This window comes from Rissa tridactyla, chromosome 1 (assembly GCF_028500815.1).
Source record: "Rissa tridactyla isolate bRisTri1 chromosome 1, bRisTri1.patW.cur.20221130, whole genome shotgun sequence".
NCBI lineage: Eukaryota > Metazoa > Chordata > Aves > Charadriiformes > Laridae > Rissa > Rissa tridactyla.
In genome coordinates, this window is record NC_071466.1 from 60,924,248 (window position 1) to 60,948,135 (window position 23,888).

The 23,888-nt window shown below is 41.1% G+C and overlaps 2 protein-coding genes across 5 annotated transcripts in view; one reads left to right on the top strand and one right to left on the bottom strand.

Annotated features, from left to right (window-relative positions):
• UBAC2 (UBA domain containing 2) overlaps window positions 1-23,888 on the top strand; it is a 106,409-nt gene that overhangs the window by 13,788 nt on the left and 68,733 nt on the right. For all 4 annotated transcript variants that reach the window (XM_054199937.1, XM_054199920.1, XM_054199946.1 and 1 more), the window contains exons 3-4: window positions 4,799-4,918; window positions 5,370-5,476. In XM_054199937.1, the coding sequence (XP_054055912.1) occupies window positions 4,799-4,918; window positions 5,370-5,476 (227 nt within the window). The remainder of the gene's footprint in view (window positions 1-4,798; window positions 4,919-5,369; window positions 5,477-23,888) is intronic.
• Window positions 6,303-11,665, bottom strand: GPR18 (G protein-coupled receptor 18). Its single transcript, XM_054199957.1, has 3 exons — window positions 11,541-11,665; window positions 9,019-9,146; window positions 6,303-8,112 (listed from the first exon to the last, which is right to left on the bottom strand). Exon 3 carries the CDS (start codon window positions 8,066-8,068, stop codon window positions 7,103-7,105), a length of 966 nt encoding a protein of 321 aa, XP_054055932.1. The 5' UTR covers window positions 8,069-8,112; window positions 9,019-9,146; window positions 11,541-11,665; the 3' UTR covers window positions 6,303-7,102.

Sequence of the window (23,888 nt, forward strand, 5' to 3'; positions counted from 1 at the left end):
CACTCAGCCTTAGCTTAGTCCCTAGGAAGATGATGTAGCAAATCTTTTTAAAGCCATTTCTGAACACATGCAGGACACAAAGGTGACAGGGAGCAGCCAACCAAAGTGAAGTGGACAGATCCTGTGGGTCACAATTGGTTGCACAGCTGGTATTGGCCCATAGGACCCTCTCTGAGGATTGAGGACTACTTGGAAGAGATGGGACCCACCTAACCGAGTGGGACAGAAGCATCTTTCCTAACAGGCTGACCAACTTGGTGAGGAGGTTGGAGAAGACAGGAACAACACAGGAGGGAGATGACAACCCACAGTCAAGTGAGGAGGCAGTGGACTGGGTTAGCCAGCTAAGGCTACAGGGTGACATAAGCAGAGGGGATCTCATAATCGACAAAACAGGACTGAAAGGGGCCTATCTCAAGTGTATGCACATAAATAAGGAAGTGCATACAGGACGGCATTATGTGGGACACCCCGGTATGTTTTCTGGGAAATCAGCACGACTGGGTGCCTCTCATAAGTGTCTGTACACTAGTGCCTGCTACATAGGGAACAAATAAGAGGAATTAGAGGTCATATGCCATTACAGGGCTGCAACCTCACTGGGGTCACAGAGATGTGGTAGGTTAGCTCATGTGATGGGAGTGCTGCAACAGGCAGATGGAAGTTCTTTAGGAAAGACAGACAAGGCAGGAAATTGCTCTTTATGTGAAAGTGCAGCAGGACTGCACAGAGCTTGGTCCTGAGACATGAGGAGGTTGAGAGTCTATGGGTCAGGATTAGGGGGCAGACCAACACAGCCAACTTTGGTGGTGGTATTTGCTACGGGCCACCTGATCATAAAGAAATAGATGAGGCCTTCCTCAGACATCTGGAAGAAACCTCACAATTTCAGGCAATGGCTCTCATGGAGCACATTAACCATCCTGATATGTGGTGGGAAGGCAACACAGCAACGCACAAGCAGTGCAGGAGGTTTCTGGAGTGCATTGATAGCAACTTCCTAACACAGATCATTGAGGAGCTGATGAGGGGAGATGTTTTGTGTGGACCTCATACTTACAAACAAGGAAGAAGAACTGGTTGGGCATGTGAAGATCAGGGGCAGCCTCGGTTGCAGTGACCATGAGATGGTGAAGTTCATAGCCCTGAGAGGAGGGGACAAGGCAAATTGCAGGACTGCAGCCCTGGCTTCAGGAGAGCAGACTTTGGCCTGTTCAGAGATCTGCTTGGAAGACTCCTATGGGATACAGTTCTGGAAAAAAAGTGTACCAGCAGATCTGGTTGGTTTTTGAGGGTCATGTCCTTCAAGCTCAAGAATGGCTCATCCAGTGTGCAGTAAGTTAAGCGAAGGTGTCAAGAGGCCTGCATGGATGAACAAGGAGCTCCTTTTATGTTTGACTAAACTCAAACATAAAAACAAAGCACACAAGAGGTGGAAGCAGATCAGGTGACCTGGGAGGAATATAGAGACATTGTCTGAGCATGCAAGGATCGATTAGGAAAGTGAGAGCCCACCTGGAGTTGAATCTGACAAAGGATGTGAAGTGCAACAAGAAGGGCTTCTACGGGAATATCACCAAATGGAAGACTAAGGAAAATGCGAGCCTGCTGCTGCATGGGAATGGGGACTGGGAGACGGAAGACATAGAAAAGCCCAAGATATCCAGTGCTTGCATTGCCTCGGTTCTTTACTAGTAAGGCTTGGTTTTAGCAATCCCAGGCCCCTGACATCAGCATGAAGATCTGGAGCAACGAAGGCTTAAACTTGATGAAGGAGGATCAGGCTAGGGAGCATTTAAACTAACTGAACATACACAAGTCCATGAGACCTGATGGTATACACCCACAAGTTTTGAAGGAGTTGGCTTATGTCACTGTGAGGCCACTCTGGATTATCTCTGAAAGGTCATTGCAGTCAAGGAAGCTTCCTGAGGACTGGAAGAGAGCAGATGTCATTCATATCTTCAGGAAAGGCAAGCAAGGAGATTGGAGAACTACAGGCCAGTCAGCATCATCTGGATCTCTGGGAGGGTGATGAAACAGGTCCTCCCAGAAATAATTTTCAGGCACAACAATAAAGTGACTGGGTGTAATCAGCACAAATTTATGAAGTGGAAATCTTGACTAACCTGTTAGCCTTATGTGGTGAGGGTAGATGACTGTCTTAGTGGGTGAGGGGAGAAAAGTGGATGTTGTTTATTTTGACTTAGTTGCTTTTTACACTGTCTCCCGTAACATCCTCAGACAAACTGATAAAGTACAGATGAGATAAGTGGGCAGTGAAGTGGACTGAAACCTGGCTGAATTGATGGGCTTACAGGGTTGTGATCAGTGGTATAAAGTCCAGCTGGAGGCCAGTCATTAGTGGTGTACACCAGGGATGAATATGGGGGCCAGTACCATTTAGTGTCTTCATAACATGGACAGCAGGACAGAGTGTGCTCTCAACAAGCCTGTGGATGATGTAAAACTAGTTGATACACCAGTTAGTTCTTCTGCCTTTCAGAGGGGAGAAGAGGGTCAACAGGAATCTTATGAAGTTCAGCAAAGACAAATGCAAAGTCCCGCCCCTGGAGAAGAGTAACCCCATGCACCTGTACAAGCTGGGGGCTGACCAGCTGGAAATTTGCTTTACAAAAGAGGCCCCAGGGGTCATAGCGGAGACTAAGTTGAACATGAGCCAGCAATGCAGCATTGTGGCTAAAAAGGCCAACAGCATCCTGGGCTGTGTTAGGAAGAACTTCACAAGGAGGCCTGATGGGGCGATCCTTGCTCTCTACTCAGCCTCAGTGAGACCTCATCTGGAGTCCTGTCCCTTGTGCTGGGCCTCCTGAGTACAAGATAGACCTTGACATACTGCAGGGAGTCTGGATTAAGGCCAACAAGTATGGTCGGGGCTGGAGCATTCGGCATATGAGGAGAGGCTGAGAGAGCTGAGATTGTTTAGCCTGGAGAAGTGAAGGCTTATGGTGGATCTTACTTACCAGTGTATGTAAACACCTGACAGGAGGGAGCAAAGAAGAGGGAGCCAGGACCAGTGAAAGGACAAGAGGCAATAGACACAAATGGAAATACAAGAAATTCCATTTAAAGAAAAAGCTTTTTTAATGTAAGGCTGATGGAACAGAGGAACAGCTTCCCCAGAGAAATTGCATAGTCTCCATCCTTGGAGATATTCAAAACCAGGCTGGACATGGTCAGTTAATGTCCTGCTCTAGTTGACTTCATTTTGAGTGAGAACGTCAGACTAGATGATCTCCAGAGGTCCTTTCCTACCTCAACCATTCTGTGATTCTATGAAAGCGTGCCTGACCAACTGGTTGCTTTCCTCCATGAGGCAAGCGGTGCTGCAGATAGCAGTAAGTCAGTGGATTTTGCGTACCTTGACTTTAGCTGGGCCTTTAACTCAGTCTTCCATGATGTCCTTGAAGCCAAATTGGTGAGATATGCATTGAATAACTGGACAAGATGATGGATGGAAAAATGGCTGGATTCTCAATGGAGTTATGGTCATTAGTGCAAAGTCCAGTTGGCAGGTATTCATTAGGGGAGGACCCCTCAAAGATCAGTGCTGGCACCAGTACCGTTTAATGTCTTCATTAGCGACCTGGATGGTGGGATGGAGTGCTCTCTAAACAAGTTTGTGGGTGATCCAGAATTGTTGGGAATGGTCAATATGTTGAAAGGGCTGCTATTCAGAGAGACCTTGGTAAGCTCAAGAAATGGGCTGATGGGAACTTCATGAATTGGAATGTCCTGCTTCTGGGATGGAATAACCACAGGCTGCAACAGTGCAGGTGGGGCCGGGGGTGGGGAGGGGGGCAAGTGCTTGGAAGTAGCTCTGCAGAGAAGGACCTGTGGATCTTGGTGGACAACAGGATTCAACAGTGCGCTCTTGCAGCGAAGAAGGCCAACCATCTCATGGACTGTTAGGGAGAGTGTGGTCAGTAGATCAAGGCAAGCGACTCTACTCCTCTAGTTGATGCAGTGCTCTAGATGTGGTCTCACAAGAGCCAAGTTCTGGGATCCTCAGTACAAAAAAGATACGAACACACTGGAGCGGGTCCACCAGGACAGTCAGGGGGTTGGAACATGTGACATACAAGGAGAGGCTGAGACAACTGGGTCTGTCCAGCCTCAAGAAGAGAAAGGAAAGAGGAGACACCTTATTGCTGTCCACAAGTACCTGATCAGATGCTATAGAGAAGCTGGAGCCAGAGTCTGCTCAGAGGTGCACTGAGGTAGTGCAAGAGATAGAGGATGCAAGGCGGAAGATCAGAAATTCTGCCTAGATGTAAGGACTTGATTTAGTTTTTTTAAACCATGGAGGTGGCCAAACACTGGCACAGGTTGCCCAGAGAGGTTATGGAATCTCCATCCTTGGAGGTGATCGCTTGACATGGCCCCAAGCAAGCTGATCTGATTAGACCTGCTTAGAGCAGTACACTGGACTAGTTGGTATCTCAAGGTTGCTTCAAAAATAATTGTTTTTTCTGTAATTCTATAATTTACCAGGGTTGTGATTTCCATTTTTATTTGTAAATGTGAACTAGGGAAATAAAAATGTATTTGATTTCATTTCAATTGTAAATTTATTTTCACAGGTACCTCTTCCTTGAAAATGTTTTATTTTTAAACAGACTTTTGAACTCTCCATAACATTGTACTCTATTTCCCTCCTTAAATGCACTGCATTCCTGTTGTCTGAATTCGGTATTATATTCACTCTAAGCACAAATTCTGTAAAGAATTTCCTTGAAGGAAGAGAAACTTAATATGACAATCTTTAACCTTCTAGATTTGGAGAATTGTATGTGGGAGAACAATATGTCTTGATTTGAAAGACACGTTCTGCAGCAGTCTGCTCATTTACAACTTTAGAATATTTGAAAGAAGATATGGCAGCCGAAAATTTTCAGTAAGTTCCAGTTTGTTTTTTTTTAACAGAAACTGTTTTTTATGCTGTTTATGTTCTCATAGTCTTGGAGTAATATTGCAGTTTTATTACTAGCATTTTGGATAGAAATTTATGTTAAAGCATTTTAAAAAGAATTCGGTTTCCATAGATCTAAATTTCTATTGATAGCATCTTGCAGTTGGTAGATTATTCTAATAAAGTTTGCAGCTGTATCAGTTGAAAGTTATCAGACCCATAGAATTTAATTTTGCTAACAAATTGAACTCTTCATTCTTCAGTATCTAGACATGTAGATATGTAATTATTAATTATTAATAATTGTGCTAAAGATTTTATTTGTCTTAGTGGAACTAGTATAGTGGTTTTCTTGTTTTTTTCTTTTATTTGGAGATACATTAAAACCTTGTTCTTAAACTGTTGAATTAATTCAAATTAAACTTTTTCTTTCCAGTCCTTTTTACTGGGTGCCTGGATGCTCTCAGCTTTGTTTGATCTTCTCCTTGTAGAAATCGCTGAGTATGTATTTGGCATCACCATCAACAGCTTGCCTTCTGGTTTGTAAGTAGCTCCTAATGAATTAGTTATTTTAGATGTAATTTCAAGGGATTATTTTGTGCAGATTTTAATTAAAAAAAACCCTAAACTCTTCATGTAACCCTTCAAATTAAATTGAATCCTTTTTTGAACTACAGTGTAAAGATTCTTGGCACAGCTATTATATTTTCAAACACTCGTTTCCTAGTTGTGATCTGTGGTTAATTAATTTATAATTTATCCATATAGTGATTACTTTCCATTCTGCTAGTCCTATTTCCACTATCAGCATGATTGAAATACAATTTGCAGTGCATAAATTATCGCCATATTTGGTTTTGTTCAATTCCGTAAATCTGAAAACTGAAATCAGGTTGGTGCTGATTTCTTTCTTAAATCACAAAGACGGCACAACTGGAATTCATATCTTTATGTTCACTTTTAAATGCGTATGCAGTTATATGCATTCCATATTGGTATTTCGTATGCTTGTGTTTCAAAAATTGAGTGCTAGAGCATGTTATTCCCTTTAGCGCTTGCATCTGAAGTCCTTAAAGCTGTAAGGTATTTAGTGGTTCAGTTTCGCATAATCTGTATTTGAGACTTCTGCACTTAGTAAGAGTTGTACATGTTAGAGCTGTAGAGCTTGCAGAGCCTTTGTGGTTAAGCTGCTGACAAGCGACATCAGCCTCATACAGGCTTGAGTTTCCATGTGTTGCACGCCCTGAGGTCATAATAAAAGCTTTTGGAGTGAAATTTTTAATACCAAACACCATGCTAGGCTTTTTTTTACTTCTGCTTTTTTAGTGTGTCTCTTAAGGGCTGATTTAATAAGGAAGAACAAGCATGCGTTTGACATTATGAAGATATATATTTTTTTTGTAGTGTGTGAGTATTCAAAAGGAGTCGAAAGCTTGAGTAGTACTGCAGTTATGCGTCATGTTTGCTACCTTGATGTTTGTAGCTGGGACATAGGCTGCTAATGTGTCTGCACAAATTCAGTATTTTCATCTGTGTAAAAAGATACTTTGTGGAAGAGCAGGGTGTAATAAATGCGCACATCACACCCACAGGGAACTAATGAACAGTTTGACTATCATACCTTCTGATGGTATTTTTATCTATAACTACAGAATGTTGTCAGTTACAAAGAAATCAACATCAAAGAAATTTTTAGTTGAATGAAATATAAATGTTACATATGCTTTCTCTTTAAGTCATGCTAACATTGATCTCGAGAGAATTAAGCTAATTTTAGAAGTGTGGGATGTACAATAGTTTCAGGAGCATTTGTTGTGCAAATATAAAAAAATTAATATATACATTGCATCATAATTCTTCACTGTTGTCTGCTTTATTATACTAATACTATTTCATGTCTGGCAATATTCACAATCTTGAGATGACGAAAGCATTGGAAAGTTTAACACTGATGATACTAGGTTTTAGTTCATTTCAGATTTACAAAAGCTGCTGAGCAAATATAAAGAGGTGCAATTATTATTCTGCTTCTCTCATATTTACAGTGCAACAAATATATCTTGTTTTTTCTGGCTATAGAACATTCTTCAGTGTAGTAAGAATGCTAGAATTCAGAAAAATAATCACTTGCTTAATTATAAAATTCCCCTGACCTTTTTTTTCCTCTTTTTATATCATTTCACTGTTGATATTAGTGAGTGATCTTACACTCCCAGTTCGAAAACTTTTCCTGCGCACACTTCGAAGGTAATTGCGATAAAGGATTACACTGATGACTCTTGCCTGAAATTGTTTAGAAACGATATAGTACAGTATAACATCCAAGCATGTACTGAGATTCATGAGAAAGGTGGTAAAGGCTGCCCATGGATTGTAAGCTGTTCCTTCTTCCTGCAACATCAGGAAGGCAAAGCAAATGTGGAAGGGTACAAAGCAGATGAGTACTTGAGCAATCAGAGTAACTATAATTCTTATGGATCTCTCCTTGGCCTTAGGCTTCAGTTTGGAAGTCTTGCCGCGGATAAAATTGTAAATAATGACTAGGTAACACCCCATCATGATAAACAAGGGAATCAAAAAGAAAAAAATCAAGCGAGAGAAGTTCAATGTATTTACTTCCTTCAAATGGATGATATCAAGCATTTTCAGGCAGGTGGTGAAATTCGAGGTTTTGTCTGGGTCAGATTGTAAAAACAGCAATGGGGATGTTGTTGCGAGGGTCATGATCCAGATTCCAGTGCAAGCCAGCACAGCTTTTTTTGTATTTTTTAGTTCTTTGACATGCTTGGGCTGGACAATAGCCATAAATCTGTCTACGCTTATAAAAGTGAGCAACCACAGAGCAATGGCTGGATAAAATACAGTGAAAGCACTGATAATCCGACAGAATGTATCTCCGAAAGGCCATGTTTCTTTCCCATGGTAGATTATCCGAAAAGGCAAAGAAAGTATGAAAATTATGTCAAGTAATGCCACATTCATCATATATACAGTTATTGTTGTCCTCTTCTTGGTAGTGCAGCTGAAAACCCATAGTGCGGTGGCATTCACCAGCAATCCCACTGTGAATACAAAACTGTAGAAGACCAGTGATGCAATCCTGTATTCTTCAGGGTGCTGATTTCCAGGCATCATATTTTAACTGAATTTAGGAATAGTTGTTGCACTCCATATATACCCTGAAAATAGACGAAATATGAAAAGTTATTTATTATATCAAATAAAAACTGTATTTAGACACAAACAAGATGTTGTAGGATGGCATCTAGTGATGAGATTGTGTTTAGCTGTGAAAATGTGCTAGCATTGCTGCTTTTTCTGACTACCAATACATTATTGTGCTCTGAAGGAAGTACGTGTACTGTGAGACTTGTGAGAAATAGTATTTATAAGCTAGTTTTAATTAAATATTTTTAATTAAGAGATTTCTTATATAAGGAATCACAAAGTCTAGACTGATCAGCTACTTGTAGTGTGCTTTAGTAGCTGATGATTAGACTGAAGCAGTTGTAACTGAGTAAGAGAGCTATTTTCTAAAGAAAATATTTCTTCAAGTTGTCCCTGTTGAAAAATTAATGACTAAAACTAGTTATAAAAAGAAATAAGTGAGCATGGCATGTAGTGACATTTTGGTATGCAAAGTGAAGTATTGACTTTGCATTTTATCTGTGTAAGGAACTACTTAGCTCCCAAACGAATAGGTGCATGCCGTTGCTCATAAAAGACATTAAAAAGCTACCTTAATAGCTATGTAGCTTCTAATACAGTATTTAATCCCAGGGCGACAGAACCAACCAGCTGACATATGAATGAGATGGAGAGATTGATAAACTTCCTAGTTAAAAAAGTAAAAAGATGGGAAGCAGCTCAGTCTCTAACCAGGGCCTGTGTGAACAATGTTTTTGGGGGGGACAAGTTGCTGTCTGGTGCCTAGCTGCCCCAGAGCACACTTGTGTTGCCTCTCTCAGCTTCTTGGCCATAGGAGCTGGACATCTGAAATGTCATTATGCAGACCCCAGTGATGACAGCTGAAAGAGGTTATCCTCTGGTTTATTCTGGAGCCATATGAGGATGGCAGACCTTACCTGGTGTTTGCATGGGTGCTTTGGTTCACCCACACCCCACCCCACTTTCCTGGCTCTTGCTGTGGTCACGGTTTCATGACTTTGCATGGGAGGGTTCCTCTTTGGCCTTTTACCCAGCCCTGTGGCAGCTTTGTGAAGAGGAGGAGGAAAGAGTTAGTTGTTTATCTGATCTTCCCACTTGTGACAGATAGCCAAGTAACTTCTACAGCATCAGTTAGACACCAAAACTGTTCCCAAGAGGGCACAATTCCTGTGTATTTTATCTCCAAAAATGGAGAATGTATTAAAAAAAAGCTTATTGTTACTGCTCGCCTGGTTTATGCTTTCACTGTAATGTTAACAGGTACTTTTTTCAGTGGTACAGGAATAGATCATGGATCGAACCAGTGTTTGTTAATCTGGCATTCTGGTTCGACACTGCTATCAGCTGTTTCTGAGAAGAGTATCCATGGCATAACTATCTTAAGTATGACCTATTAAATCTTTTCTCAGATTAGTTTCTGCTGTGAAATACGAAGTTTGGACTTCTGATTTTCTCAAAATTCTCCAGTTTACAGATATAAAAATACATAGAAGTCTCTAGCCCTACACTTTTATCTCAAAGATTTTTTTTTTATTAGCTGTACAAAACAAAAAGGTGTGTTTTCGGATCAGATGAGGTCATTAGAACATGTAACAGAATGTATATTTTGTACGGGAAAAGCTATACGTATAATACTGACAAAAAAAGATGTTTGGAGGGCATCTGTGTGAATGCCTCTAAAATACCTCATGGTGTGAAGAACACTAAAAATAAAAAAATTAAAGTGTGATAGCAAACCTTATTGAAAGAAAATTTTTGTAGCACACACTTGCACAGTTGAAATATTATCTGGCATAGTGTTCCGCTTTCATTACTGTTGCATAAAATTGTCCAAATACTGCTTAATGCACACACACACCCCATCCCCTGCCCCACACATTAAATTGGTTTTTTCTTCTCTGTTCTTTTTTTTTCTCTCTTGCTAAGGGTTGTGTATGACACAGTACATGTCTACTTATCTCAAGATCCTGACTGATTTAGCAGGTGAATTGAGTAGTAATGTATAGGGTAGGTAGAAGAATTTGCTTTTTATAGACGAATGTTAATAAACAGCATGGATTTTGGTTTTGGTTTTGCTCTTCTCTCCTTTTGACTTGCAGTGACTGTAATCATTTCTGGTCAGGTCTTGTTTCCGAAATAACCAGCAGGCCGATGTTGATGGGAAGAGGGGAAGCTGAATCTGGCGTGAGCTTCTATCGGAACCTGTGGTTCCATGTCTTGTTTGCTGGTTATTTCAAGTTTGTGCCAGTTTTGAGATATCTCAAAGAATTGGACCTACTGTAACAAAAAGGGTTGGATTTTTGTGTTTAGTTGTTGAAGACACTGTTTCCAAATTTTGTGGGTTTAAATACATGTCAGTGTTATAATTAGGTATTTCTCCTAAATATAATTTTAAGAATCTAAGACTTAACATTTATTTAATAATTAAAAATAAATAATATTTAATAAAAATTATTAAATAACGAGATTTTCTAGAAGTGTGTAGTTACCTATCTGCATTTATACACGAATGCAGATGTTCTGCTTTTTCATCAGTACTCGTCTGCATGGAGTTCGGGTTGATATCTCCCAGGTCAGCCCAAGTAGATCTCTGGGTGGATGGTTTTGCCCTAGGTGTCGTTTTTCATAATGGGAACACTTACTTACTGGTATTGATTAAAGCGCCTGCTGAAGAGCCCCTGGAGTCACTGGTTTCCAGATGTCTGTCTGTGTTAATTCTAAACGATTACTCTGATGTTGGTCTGTATGTTTTATCAATCTGCGTTAATTTTTTAATGATAGCTGAGGTCCTGAATGTCTAACGTGAATTGTGAAACCCATACAGGTGCTGTGTACAAGAACAAAGACTTTCAGAACAAAACTAGAATTAAATCTTTTATTCGAGATTCTTACTGTGAGTTAGGTAACAGTGACTCCATTTAAAGGACTGTGTGTGTATCTCTCTTCCCAATCCCCTTTTATTTTTTCCTTTGGCTGTCCCTTACGTTTGCTCACATTTCCCTGAGGAGGACCTGGCTTTCACTGAAGCACAGAGAGAGAGACCAAGCAACAAGATCTTCTCCTGGTTTTAGTTTAATGAAAACAAACATTTTTCCCTTAGTGATAACTTACTTACCAATGCTTTTTGTTATTGCGTATTTTAAAATTTATTGTTAAAATGCTAAACAACAGTATTTATGGTACAGTGCTTTTACAAATGCAGTCGTTTCACTTTAAATGTTCTTTATAGAATGCTGCTGATACTTTGAAAGTGCATTAAAGAACGTCTTTTCGTAACGGTTGGACTCAGTGATCTTAAAGGTCCCTTCCAACCTAGACGATGCTACGATTCTGTGGAATAAATGCACATGTTCAGCTTCTGAAGAAACAAGTCTATCTTAGCAACATATATAAACATCCAAGTTACTTTGTTGGCGTAGCATAATGGATTGTTACTCACCTTTCGTGGACTACGGAGTTTCTTCAGAGATGCTCCTTTCATAGCCCCAGTTCTGGAGAAGGTTTACACTTCCTCTTCCCTGCTCAGCTTCACTTAGCTAAAATAGCTCCTCTTTGCAGGCAGGAAACAATGACGCAGTCTAGCTACTTCTGAACTTTTATTGGTCATACTTGAAAGTATCTTGCTGAAATTTCATGTACATGTGGTGTCTGTGAACTGATAATTCTATTACCTTTGAACAGGCAAGCTTTTATAGTATTTCCAGTGTGGTCATACTGGGCTGTTGTACTATGTATCTTTTTATAATAAATTTTTAAATGTTTGTGGTATAACGAAAGCATATGTTTGGTTGGTGTTTACATGCAAAGGTATCTGGAAGAGTATCCATCTTAGTTATGCAAAAGTTTCTAATAAGCGCAATGTGAATGTGTTTTCTGTAAAGCATAGTCTGTGTTTTGTGGAAATCCCCGTTGTATTTATCTTTGCCTTGGATAGTAGTCAGCCTGAAAGTGACAGAAACTTGCTACATTTGAAACGAGAAGTTTGATTCACTTGAATACATGGCTTCATTTAGGCCCGTACTTACCATATTTTACTAACACCACAACAGTAATGTTTCTATATTTTATTTGCTGTCTAAAATAATAACATGCCTAATTAAGAGCTTTGCAGAAAAACACTGTATGAAGGTTTTAGCCTTTATTAAAATGGAGTAAAATCTCTGAACTGTGTCACTGCAACAGACATCTTTGGCAAGATAAGAGTATTCACAAAGGCTAATAGGTAAAGAAGACTAATTTCCTGCATTTTCTCTTTGTCAATTCAAAAAAAGAGCCAGCCTTTGAAAGAACCATTCAGAGAAGGAGATCATGCCAAATTCTCTGTAGAGTGCTCACTAGCTCCAGGTCTCTGACCATCAATCTTTGGCACACTGAAGCACACTATGGAGAGTTTGTTACTTCTTGTGGCCTCCACTTTTTTCCCCTCAAATGAAGCAAAAAGGGAGGTGTGTTGCGGAAGGGAACAGTAATATTTTGGTGTCCTCCTGGCATGCAGTCAGGAATTTTCTGGGATGTGCACGTGGTGCCAGAAGGAACAAAGTCCTGCAGTTCAGATGCAGACAGAATCAGGTTTGTTTCTGGGGACATCTTTCTTCACTGACGTAAAAGTAATCTACGTAGGTGATCCTCAGCGCTAAAGATAACTTCTGTGAAAAACACCCTCTGTGCTGGAGTCATGTAATTTATTTCAGCCGAATGGATTTGTGGTAGTGCGTAGGTATTTGCATAGGTCAGTGTGATGGGTGAAGTTATCACAGGGAGGGACCTGGGTATGGTTTTCAATGTGTAGATTAACAATGTATTTAAATACTTGGTCTTTCCCTGTGATCGTTCCAAAGACCTCTTAAATGCACTGAGCTGCAAATCCTTCCCAGACCATCCTATAGACATATAAATCTATTAAAAAGTGCTTAATATTTTAGGATTAAGGAGTATCTTAAAAGGACTAGCCAGTGTTGAAAACTCTTCAGTGGCTTTATCATTAGCAAGACAACCCTGGAGCATGCTCCAGCAGGATGAGTCGCTCATACTGTTTTTAAGTTTAGTGAAAGCTCATTGAAATTCGGTGACACATATTTTTAAAAGGTTTAAAAAAGAGTGTGTGGCTCCTGGAAGAGAATAAGGAGGCTTTTGAACTGAACTGTGCCACTGCAACAGACACAGTTGGCAAGAGTACTTTATTTTGGGAAAAATAATGCACAGAAGTCCATGGGACTTCTTTTTCTGGGATCAGAAAAGCTGTATGAGTGAACTGCCTCTTGGCTTGCTGTCTCCTTGGGGGAGCTCGGGAGGGTGAGGTTTTATAACCATTTCTCATTTTGTCTGGAGAGGGTGGCTGAGGTCTCCACCCTGCAGGGAAGCTCACGCCTTGTGAGGGCAGCTGGAATCAAGTCTAACTTAGCAGTTTACACAGGTGGATAACAGCAGCCCAGTTGAGTTTACAGGCACGCTAGCCATCCAGCTGGTTTGCCATAGCATAATATGTGTCAGTCCGTGTTCTGCTTTCACTCATGCTTTTCACAGTCTGCCTGGTGAAGAGGCAGACAAACAGCTCTGCTGCTGACAAGCTGGAAGGCCTTCCCCCTCAGCATGGAGCAATGTGCTGAGAAGAAGTGTTTGCAGGACCAGCAAGCATGTGCTCATTCTTGTCTAGGTGCTCAGACTGCCTGCAGCTGCAGGGTGATAAACATTTGGAGGTGAACACCCCAGTGAAAAATTGCACTGGCTGTGGTTTGCGAGAGGCAGGGGACCGCTCTGCTGCGCTATGTTCCCCTGGCGCTTTGGTTTCTGTTGTAGGAAGCACCTGACTCTATTTTTGTTTTCTTCTCCTTCTGTACTGTTTTATCAGCTAGAGATGACCGTCTTGCATTGGTTTCCTTCAAATGGGTGAGTACTTCCACCACTCCAGCTTTTACTGAAATAAATGCTTGGTTCCCTCCAGAGTCTTTTTTTTTTTTTTGCTATTGTGGAGTTCGGGGAGTAAAGAAGATCATTTTAGTTGTGTTATGTTGTATTAAAGCCGGTTTTGAGTAGTTAAAAGCTAAGGCAATGTACTTCATGTTGGAGGATAAGGCAGAGTGCACATGGGGTATGTTACGGTGCCTTCACTAACTGGCGGTAAGCCTTAGAAGAAATGAGCTTGATCACTTGCAACAGCGTGAAAGTGCAGCACTGAAGGGTTTGTCTTCGTGCTGTTGTTTTTGCAGGAGTAATGTACTGCTGGGTCTTTCTCTTTCAGTGGCTTAGTTATGGTATGGAAAAATATGTTTTGCCTCTCCAGTTGCTGTGTAATGTAAGCTTTGTCCAGCTGATATAGAGAAGTTCTGCACGCAGAGGGGCAGAAGGATCACCCACCGCTTCAGTTTGGTAAGGAGCAGGCTTGAGCTTGTGTCCTCCTCCTTCTGAACTTCCCAGCATTTGGACCTATTGAAAAGAAAGAACTGAAGCTTCTTGCACGGTCCAGTGCACCAGTGGTGCTGGAAGCAACTTTCCCATGAGTCAATTTGTTAATTTACAGGCTTGCTGTTGTGGCTGAGTTCCAATGCAGTTTTGGGTTACTGTTCTCAACCTTGATGAAATTGTGCTTCATTTTTTTTTATGCCCATATTGTGTGTACCATAGTGAAGGTTTAAGAATAGACTAGTGGTTAAAAGCTGTCATGGCACTGAATGCATAAACTTCTTGCAATTGTTTCCAGTTTTGCCATGTGTGTGTTACTCAGAGGCTGCGTCATGGCATAGCTGTCCCTCCTCTCCCACGCCTCAACCTGTGAGTGAGTACAAATGCCATGTGCAGCAGAGCTGAAGGAGTGGGAAATGGAGCAGCTTAAGAGGACTGCAGCCTAGTTATCCATACCCTACATGTCCTAATTACTGTCAATTTTGCTTTCTCTTCTGTGTTTTGCTAGAATTTGGTATGGTTTGAGGAAAGAGTTCCTGATTTTTTCCTTTAAAAAAAAAAAATCAATAATGAAATTGAGATTCCATGTTTGTCCTAGGGTTTTTGCTTTTTTTCCCCCTTCCTCCTCTTGTACACCCGGGATACACTCTGTGTCACTAAATACCCTAAAAATATACACTGCATCTGGCCTCTAGTTCATCTGTTCAGCAGTGTCAGCCTTTGAAAGAAGAAATACTTCTACAAAAATTAATTGAAATGAAAGTTGCATCTCTAAGATGTCTGAGAGTGGGGTAGTGGGCTAGAGACAGTGGTTTGTTATGCAGCAGCAGTCTCAGAATGTGTGTTCTCTAATATTACAAGAGCCAACGCAGCTCTGTGCTTGTTGATGAACCCGCATTGCCTTTGGCAGATTTCTTAAAATGTTGTGTCTATGTTCTGCTTTCCACCTGTGTTCTGTTGTGTTGGGAAGCAGGTTTTTGTTTTCCAAAAAGTACAGATTTCTCATGACAAATATTTCATAGTTGCTTAAAATCTGCATGAATACTCAGCTTTTTCTCTTTTCTTTTCAAAATCTGTATGCGTTGTCAGGAGCTATGCAGTAAGTTAGTTGCTCCAGTTTGGAAGTGTCTGGGAGAGCTTTTTCAAATACCCTTTCCTTGCTAAGTATGTGTTGTGTAATATTTTTACTATTAAACTGCTCTTAAAATTCTCAGGTGCGTAGGAGTACTGTTCTGAAACTTGATATGCCTCCCAGGGATAGAGTTAATGTTTGAAGAGAAATGTCTTCATTGGGAGCTGCTTATACTCAGGTTCTTTTGATGAAGTCTAGTGCAGAAGTAGGGAAAATTGTTTTGACACCTCCAGAGTTCAGGAGGTTGGACAAACTCTTGCTTAGTGACTAGCCTGAGTATATGTAATCAGAAATTAAATAATTACAAAATGCTGCATGCGCTTTACCATTCCAGTGAAGTGTTTAATCAAAAGTTCCTGAAGTGAGAGGGAGTTGTGCAGATCAACAAACACCGTAGTGTGCTGAGGTTGTGAAGCTTGGTGTGCTGCGGTGGAGTTGAGCTGACACGGGAGGGAACGTTCAGGGTGGTAAGGGGGCTGGAACAATCCAGACTGGGACAAAGCAGCTCAGATCCTGCCACATAGCAGGGGATCTGGTTAGGTAGGATCTCTGCAGGGCAGAGCTGCTCGCTGTGTAGGCTCAGCACTGCCCTTTGGAGGAGAAGTTGAGTGTGAATACGCTCAGTGCACCTGAACTGAGCACGAGGCCAGCTGATGCTGTGAGCTGGCAAAAGAAGACAGCAGAGCTGGCTGCAAGCAGATGATTTCAGAGAAGTCACTCTCTTTGCACCGGACGTACAGACATGGCATTCTGTCATATCGCTTTGTGCTGTCTCTGCTATGTGAAAAATACTGAGGGAGGCAGACTACCCAACTGCTCCATGAAGGCCAATTATCAGAGTGCCGTTCTTTTCTGCGCTTTGAAATGCACTTATCTTTAGATTTGGAAAGGCAAGAAATAAAGGCCTTTAATGCCTTTTTCATCATATCTCAACTAGTTACAGTGCTGTGTCCTTTCAGAGGACTCTCTACTTTCTGACAAACTATTAAAGTACTTAAAGAGGGCCTACAGGAAAGATGGGGACGAACTTTTTAGCAGGGTCTGTTGTGATAGGACAAGGGGTAATGGCTTTAAACTAAAAGAGGGTAGATTCAGACTAGATGTGAGGAAGAAATTTTTTACAGTGAGGGTGGTGAAATACTGGAGCAAGTTGCCCGGAGAAGTGGTAGATGCCCCATCCCTGGAAAAATTCAAGGTCAGGCTGGCTGGGGCTCTGAGCAACCTGATCTAGTTGAAGATGTCCCTGCTTATTGCAGGGGGGTTGGACTAGATGACCCTTAAAGGTTCCTTCCGGACAAACTATTATATTCTATGATTCTGAACTACAAAAATAAATATATGTTATATTTATGTATTTTACACACACACTCTTTAAAGGGAAGGGGCCGAAGACTCCTGAACTTTATCATGACAAGAAGCCTAGCAGAATAAGGCAGGGCATAGATTTGAATTTCAGTAATTTAAGCAGCAAGTTTCCTTATGTAGACACTGTTTTGGCAAAGATAGCTAGCTCTAAGAGAGGATGAGGCAGTGAAGCTGAGCAGGGGCTTGTGTGGCTAGAATTTTCTTGACACTTTGATCCTTTGCCTCCAGATCATACTGGCTGTCAGTGCATTTTTATTTTTGTCCTAGAACATCTGGGACATTGCTTTCATTTGCTTGTAACTGAGCTCTGTGCTGTGTGGTTATGTGGGACACCAAATTCATAGCACTTGCCCAAACTGCAGAAATGGGAGGGACTGCGCAGCTTGTTTTGAATAAGGTGCAGTGGAGGAAGAGTGGGCGATAAAGGTGGAGGGATGTGGGACATCTCTGTATTCCTCCTTCTTTCTAATTTGACAGCATATGGAGGTAACCGAAAGAACTATACCAGCAGCCCATGGCTCACAGCGCTCGTTACTGTCGAGATGATGTAGTTTATTTCCAAGATGATGGGCCTAAACTGTCATGGATATTGTGTGGGTTCTTGGCATAGTACCTTTTAGTAGCGTTGGTGGATTTGGCTTCTCTTTACTGCCAGACAATTCCTGTCCCGATGCTAAGATCTCTGCCCGGTGCTAAGATCTCTGACATCTGAAAATGGGGCTTAGGCTCCAATAAGAAACACTTCAGTGAAACGGTTTTTGGCCTCTGCTCTGGTGAAGATTAATTACTGCATCAATGCTGCCATCTACAGATCTTTGTTTAGCACAGCAACAGAGCTTTGGAACAGCAGAAAACCAGTGTCATGGGGTCATTCCTTTATACGCCTGCACTACTTAGTCGCATGCGCAGGTAAACGGATTATGAAGAGTGAAGAACACTTTTTCTTTGTAAACGATGAGGCACAATTGAGTTGTAAGCAAACATTTCCTTACTGTGTGTAGTCTGAATTTACCCAGGAAAAATGAAGAATTAGAAGACATCGAGTGGGGGAAAGAGAAGGAGGACAGGAAAAAGCATTTGCCATTATTCTTCTGGCTTTGTTATATAATGGAGTGATAAAAACTAAAATTAAAAATTAAGCAACCCTGTGTTTTTAAAGCTACCCACCTCCTGATTTTGTTGTGTTTTATTTGTCTGATGTATGTCTATCAAAATAAGACACAATAGCAACAACGTTCTTACCACTGCACTTCATTTTTCTGAAGGAGTGAGTGTGTTCTAAACGTTTTATAATTAAATTACTTCATGAAAATAAGCAATGCCTTCTTTCCTATGTGGTAATAGGGGGGCTCTTCTTTAGCTTAATAGTTGACCCTTGAAGATTGTTTTCAATCTATGTGGCGATGATCCCCTCTAAGAAAATCAGATGCCTTTACTGGCAGCTTTTGGGTTTTTTTTCTCCACTTTTCTTCCTCTTTCAGGAAGTAGCAACACCTTGTTTGTTCCTCATGTTCAACCATAGTAAAGGAAGACAGGGATGTGGAAGTCCCTTTGGAGTTTAAAAGGAAATCCTGCATCTAATTGTAGATGTCTGTGCCAAACAATTCTGTACAAATGATAATTTCTGCTATTGTTTGCAAATTGGCCTACTGTCAGTGGTGCCCCACATTACTTCATCTGAAGGAAAACACTCTCAAAGTAGTTATTACCTCCTAGAAACATCAGTTGTCTCCTATCTGTAGAAGTTCTGCTATCAGCATGGGTTGTTACAACATTTTTGTTTTAAGGGTCTGGTATCTTTTCATATACGGGATAAAGTATCCCCCTCCATGATGGAATGAACTGCCTCCATTCCAATGATGGTCTATGTGTCTCTCTCGTCTCTCTCCTCATAGTTTTAGGGCAGCTAATTATTTGATTGGGGTGGAGGAAAAAGGAAAAAAAAAATGGAGGAAAAATTCTTTAAAGCAGTTGGAGATGTTATTAGTATGAGAAGATACTGTGTCTGTCCTGTCTTTTTGCAAAATAAAGAGTGTATGATTGCTCTCTTAGGACAAAGAGGAGAAGCGTAACTGAGTAACTTCACAAAGGGCATCTTGCAGTGACTGATGCTTGATGCTTGAAACCCCTCTTGATTTACCAAAGTAATGGACAGAAGTTGATTCAGTAAGTTCAGTGGTTTTCTGAGAAGGCACAGTTGCATGATTGAGACTTTAAAAAACAAATAGACGAGACACAGGACAGTGCATATAGTTAGTAAAAAAACTAATGTGGTTGCTTCACTAAATAATAAAGAAATTAGAACTTATCTTTTTCAGAGTTAAAGGACTTTGCAGACTTTCTGTGTAAATAACAAGATTTTTTGGTATGACTTTCTTTTAAAATTTCCTCTTTGCTTTTATTTTATGCTTACTGAATACTCTCCTTTTGTTTAGTCATCACTTTGCTTCAAGCACCTAGGTCTGTAGTTCTGAAAAAGGGTTATATGGTGGTCGTAATGGGGAAGTATTTTTTGCAAAGAAATCACTTCTCTGCTACAGCTTTTCTATTTTGTTTCTGTTTTGTCATGAACAAGCTAAACAATTTCCTGCCAGCAGCTTGGGCCTTAGAATACTTAGAGAGCTCTCTTTGGAAAAAGAAAAGATAAGCTATAGCCACAAATCAACAGAAAGTGTGAATGGTGTCTTGACCAAAAAAAAAAAAAAAAAAAAAAAAAAATTTGTGGGAAGCATTTTAATTTTCAAATATTGTGAAGTAAGCCAAACTGTGTGAATAAGATGAACACTAAAACCTCTCTTTACTACTCCATAGCCTTTGAAGACGTTATGATGTCTGTTACAATGTACTAATTATAATGTGGTAAGTTATGAGAAGAGATTTGATTTTTTTTTTATAATTTTTTTTTAGCCATCCACAAGCGGATATATGAGTCACATTTCAGTAGTTAGTTCCAACTTACTGTCTCCACCATGAAAATGGGTCATAATAAATGAGGCAAAAATAGCTTACATGCTTTGCAACTTAGGTCATAAATTGCCGTGCTTTGGCTCCTCTCTGCCCAAGCTTTACGCTAAAAACAGATCCTGATAAAAGATCATCATTAAATCAGTGGGGAGCCAGGAGCGAAGACCCTCTTCAGCCCATCACATAATGAGATATGTACCCTTGGGTTGCTTAGGTGTGGACGGGGTGATGTGCATGGTATGTGGGATCAGGAGGGTGGAGAGAAGCAGGGTTTCTGTGCTGGAACATGGGAACTCATAGTGCAGTGGGGGATTTGATGTTAGAAGCTGGTAGGAAAAGATGAAGCTCTCATTCACCTGTGGTGCCCACCTCTCCCTCCCCAGCACAGACAGTTGTCACGTAGTCAGACTTGTCCATGCAAATGGTTCTGTGAGGCTGATGCTACCCTGCACCTCTCCCTCTGCCTTTCATTTACACCAGAAACATGTGAAGTTATGGGAACCATAAGTTCAGGTAGGACTTGCACGCTTTAAAAAGAAAATATTTCTCCCATGAAATAAGAATGGCTACCAAACTAATCATGTTCAAAAGCAAATGAAATTGTAACCGTTTGAAGTCATGTGTGTAACATAACCAGGGTCCTGGATCACTACTGATCAAATGTATTTTCTCTAAGGCAAGAAATTTGCAGAATGAAAATGTATATATTAGATACAGAGTTAAATGCCAGTCCCTATTACAAGTTGGACCATTCCCAGTATAAGGTTCCACTTTTAAAGTTATATTGTATCTCAAGGGCCTCTTGAAGTAAGTGCCTATCTTGCTTCTTGGTTCAGTAGAGTAGCTCATGAATGGCAGGTTACCAGAATAAGTGTCAAGATCCCCAGCAACTGCTAGATAGCTCTCTAGTCTTTAGATTCATAAAGATTGTAAAAGGCTCAACTGACCCTTGTAGACACAATGAGTTTGATTGCTTCCAGGCTATACCTGTCCAGGCTTGGAGGGCACTTTACTCAAGCTGGGATGTGTACCCCAAGTAACAGGAAATAGGACAAGAGGAAATGGCCTCAAGTTGCCCCAGGGGAGGTTTAGACTGGATATTAGGAAAAATTTCTTCACTGAAAGGGTTATCAAGCATTGGAACAGGCTGCCCAGGGAAGTGGTGGAATCACGATCCCTGGAGGTATTTAAAAGATGTGCAGACGTGGTGCTTAGGGATATGGTTTAGTGGTGGTTGTGGCAGTGTTAAGTTTACAGTTGGACTCGATGATCTCTTCGATCTACAGTTGGACTCCTCTCTCTCTAGGTCTCTTCCAACCTAGACAATTCTATGATTCTATATCCCTCTGGACTTGTGTAGCTTCAGTGAGCCACTTGGCAGTACGTCCATACATGATGCTTTGCTCACTTCTCGCCTTGCACATAGGCAGAGTTTGAAAGAGTGTACAGTGGTGGTAAGACACACACCCACAGGATTTAGCCTTTTGTCTTCTACCATTATCAGGTATGTAGTCACAGATTTCTGTTACTTAAACCAGGAACCTTCTCTCTGTTATCTCTGGAGGCACAGAGACCTTGTGTCTTGAGTTTCCCTGTCTGTGCACCAGACATGCAACAGCTTCTGACAAGGTGGGTGGCTAGGCGATCCTTTTGTCTGTCAAGGTTAAATTTATCCAAACAGTGACAGCTGACAGTACCATGGTGTATTACGCAGATGTGAGGGGTGACATACCACCCTCTTGCTTTGGTTAGGGATGTCGATCATTTGGTAGAAGTTACTTTACTTATTGCCAAATTATTGAGCGGGGTTTTGAGTGCCTAAGTCAGGTGTGTCACAAGCAGGAGAACTGACATGATTTTTCAGGAGTATTTTTAAAAATGTTTTCCTCTGTTCGTGAGGCCCCCTTTTCCAGTTTTCTGATGATACAGAGGGATCGGTCAGGATGCAGACGAGTTAGTTGTGGTGACACCACTCCATCCGAGAGGCAGCTTTCATTCAAGACTGTCTCAGCTAACAATGCAGTCGCCTCACGTCTGCTTCTTTGTCATTGCATTCCGGTCTGGGGATAGCTTTTGGGATTGGTAAGCACATCCACTAAACTGCGGTAAGAAACAGTCACTCAAGAAGAAGCACTTACCCTCTTGCAGTTCTTAAATTAACTGATTTTTCCTGTGGTCTGAGACAAAACAGTGTTTTGTGTGTTTTAAAACTTCTGTTCATTTTTTTTATGTTTTTACTTACGTGTCTTGCACACTTCAGAAAATAAAATCGGTTCTATAAAGGGGATACTCAGCAGTAATCTCTGCGCTTTTCTGTGGAGAGCTTTTCTGTCGCTTGTCACCATGGGTTTTATCAAGGCCTTGATGAGGGAGGTGGTTTTGTTTGTTTGATTTGCCTTCGCTTAATGATCCTTTTCTATAATGGGATGTTAATTTAGTGATTTAGTGCTGTCTTTTCTCACGCTACAGCTCTTTGAGCCTGTGGTCACCAGTACTTTTCACCTTTTGATGAAAATAATGTTTTGGTAGCTGTGTGCTCTGCCGGGAGTGTGAAAGCAGATTCAAGCCTGTGTGGCTGAAGCAGTGTAACATCCTGTGCTTCCCCTCTTTTCTTTTTAAGGTTCTCCTCAGAATTCAACCCAGATTCACACATCGCTTGTCAGAAAATCAGACTGCTGGTGTTTTATCTAAACCCTCACATTTCTAGAACTGGGTCATCTCTGTACCTCCTGGACGTCAAACACACTTCCTTTTTTTTATATTTCTAAAGGTCATTCAGGAGTGTTTCTTGCTTCTTCAGTGTGATAACTGTCTCTGTACTGATTGTCATAGTGAACAGCAGACTGTGAGACAACGCGGAAGCTAGAGGTAAACACTAAGCATGAGCCTCAGTGTCCGCAGTGGAATCATTAAGGAAGATATCCACGCCAGAAATAAAAAATGGAGTTGTATTTACACCTTAGTGAAAGCGGTGCTTTGGCTGCAGGTCTGAGACAGCATTTGCAGTAGCTGTTGTGCAGTCTGATCTCTCTTACCCTGACCACTGTGTTTCTTCTTCAAGTAATTTCTTGGGCTGCAGTTAAGAGGTGCATGCTTGCAGTAATCCCGGTGAATGTTCATACAAACATTCATTCCAAGGAAAAGAAGGATGGCTTGCTTATAGCTGGAGATTGGTATGTGTTGTCTATGTGCATACCTCCATCTTCTTATCTACTCCTGAACCTCTTCTTTGTTTTGGAAGTGTGAGATGGGGAAATGGCGAAGACAAGGTATGCTTCACTCCTTCCACAGTATGTTCAACCAACAATGGAAGTAGACAGTCAGGAGTCCGCCTTACTAGTATTCTTAAGCTAAAAGTCTTTGCCCTTAAGTTCTTAAGTTACGGACTTCCAGACTATGAATTATTTATCCCATGCCAAAAAAATCTTGGATTAAATACATGCACCAGTAAACTCAATTAATTTCTGCTTAATATAGTAGTGATTGTGAAAAGAGATTAAAGAGTAAGGGGACAGGATTAGAAAATGAGACCTGGCATATTTAGAATTTTGAGAGAATCGTGAAAATCCTAATACGTGGGGCAGAGGAGATAGAATAATGGTAGACAAAAAAACCTGTGAACAAATGCAAAGTGACAATCGGTGTAAGGGGAATTAAGACACCTGTGCTCTGGACTGAGGGCTCTGCCGTGTGTTCGGCTGATGGAAAGAGCTGTGCTAGTTCAAAGCATAAACCTGGCTTCCCCGGCTGTGTTCTCCACTCCTCTACCAGATCCTTGCAAAGGAGGCAGGCAGAACAAATGGGTGGCTTTGCTTCCCCTGCTGAAGGTGCAGTTTTATAGCAGGGCTGAGCCGGTTGAAGCGTAGGCTGCCTCTTACGGAGCAAGTGCTTGGCCTCAGCCTGTACTTTCCTATCTACCGCTTGCAG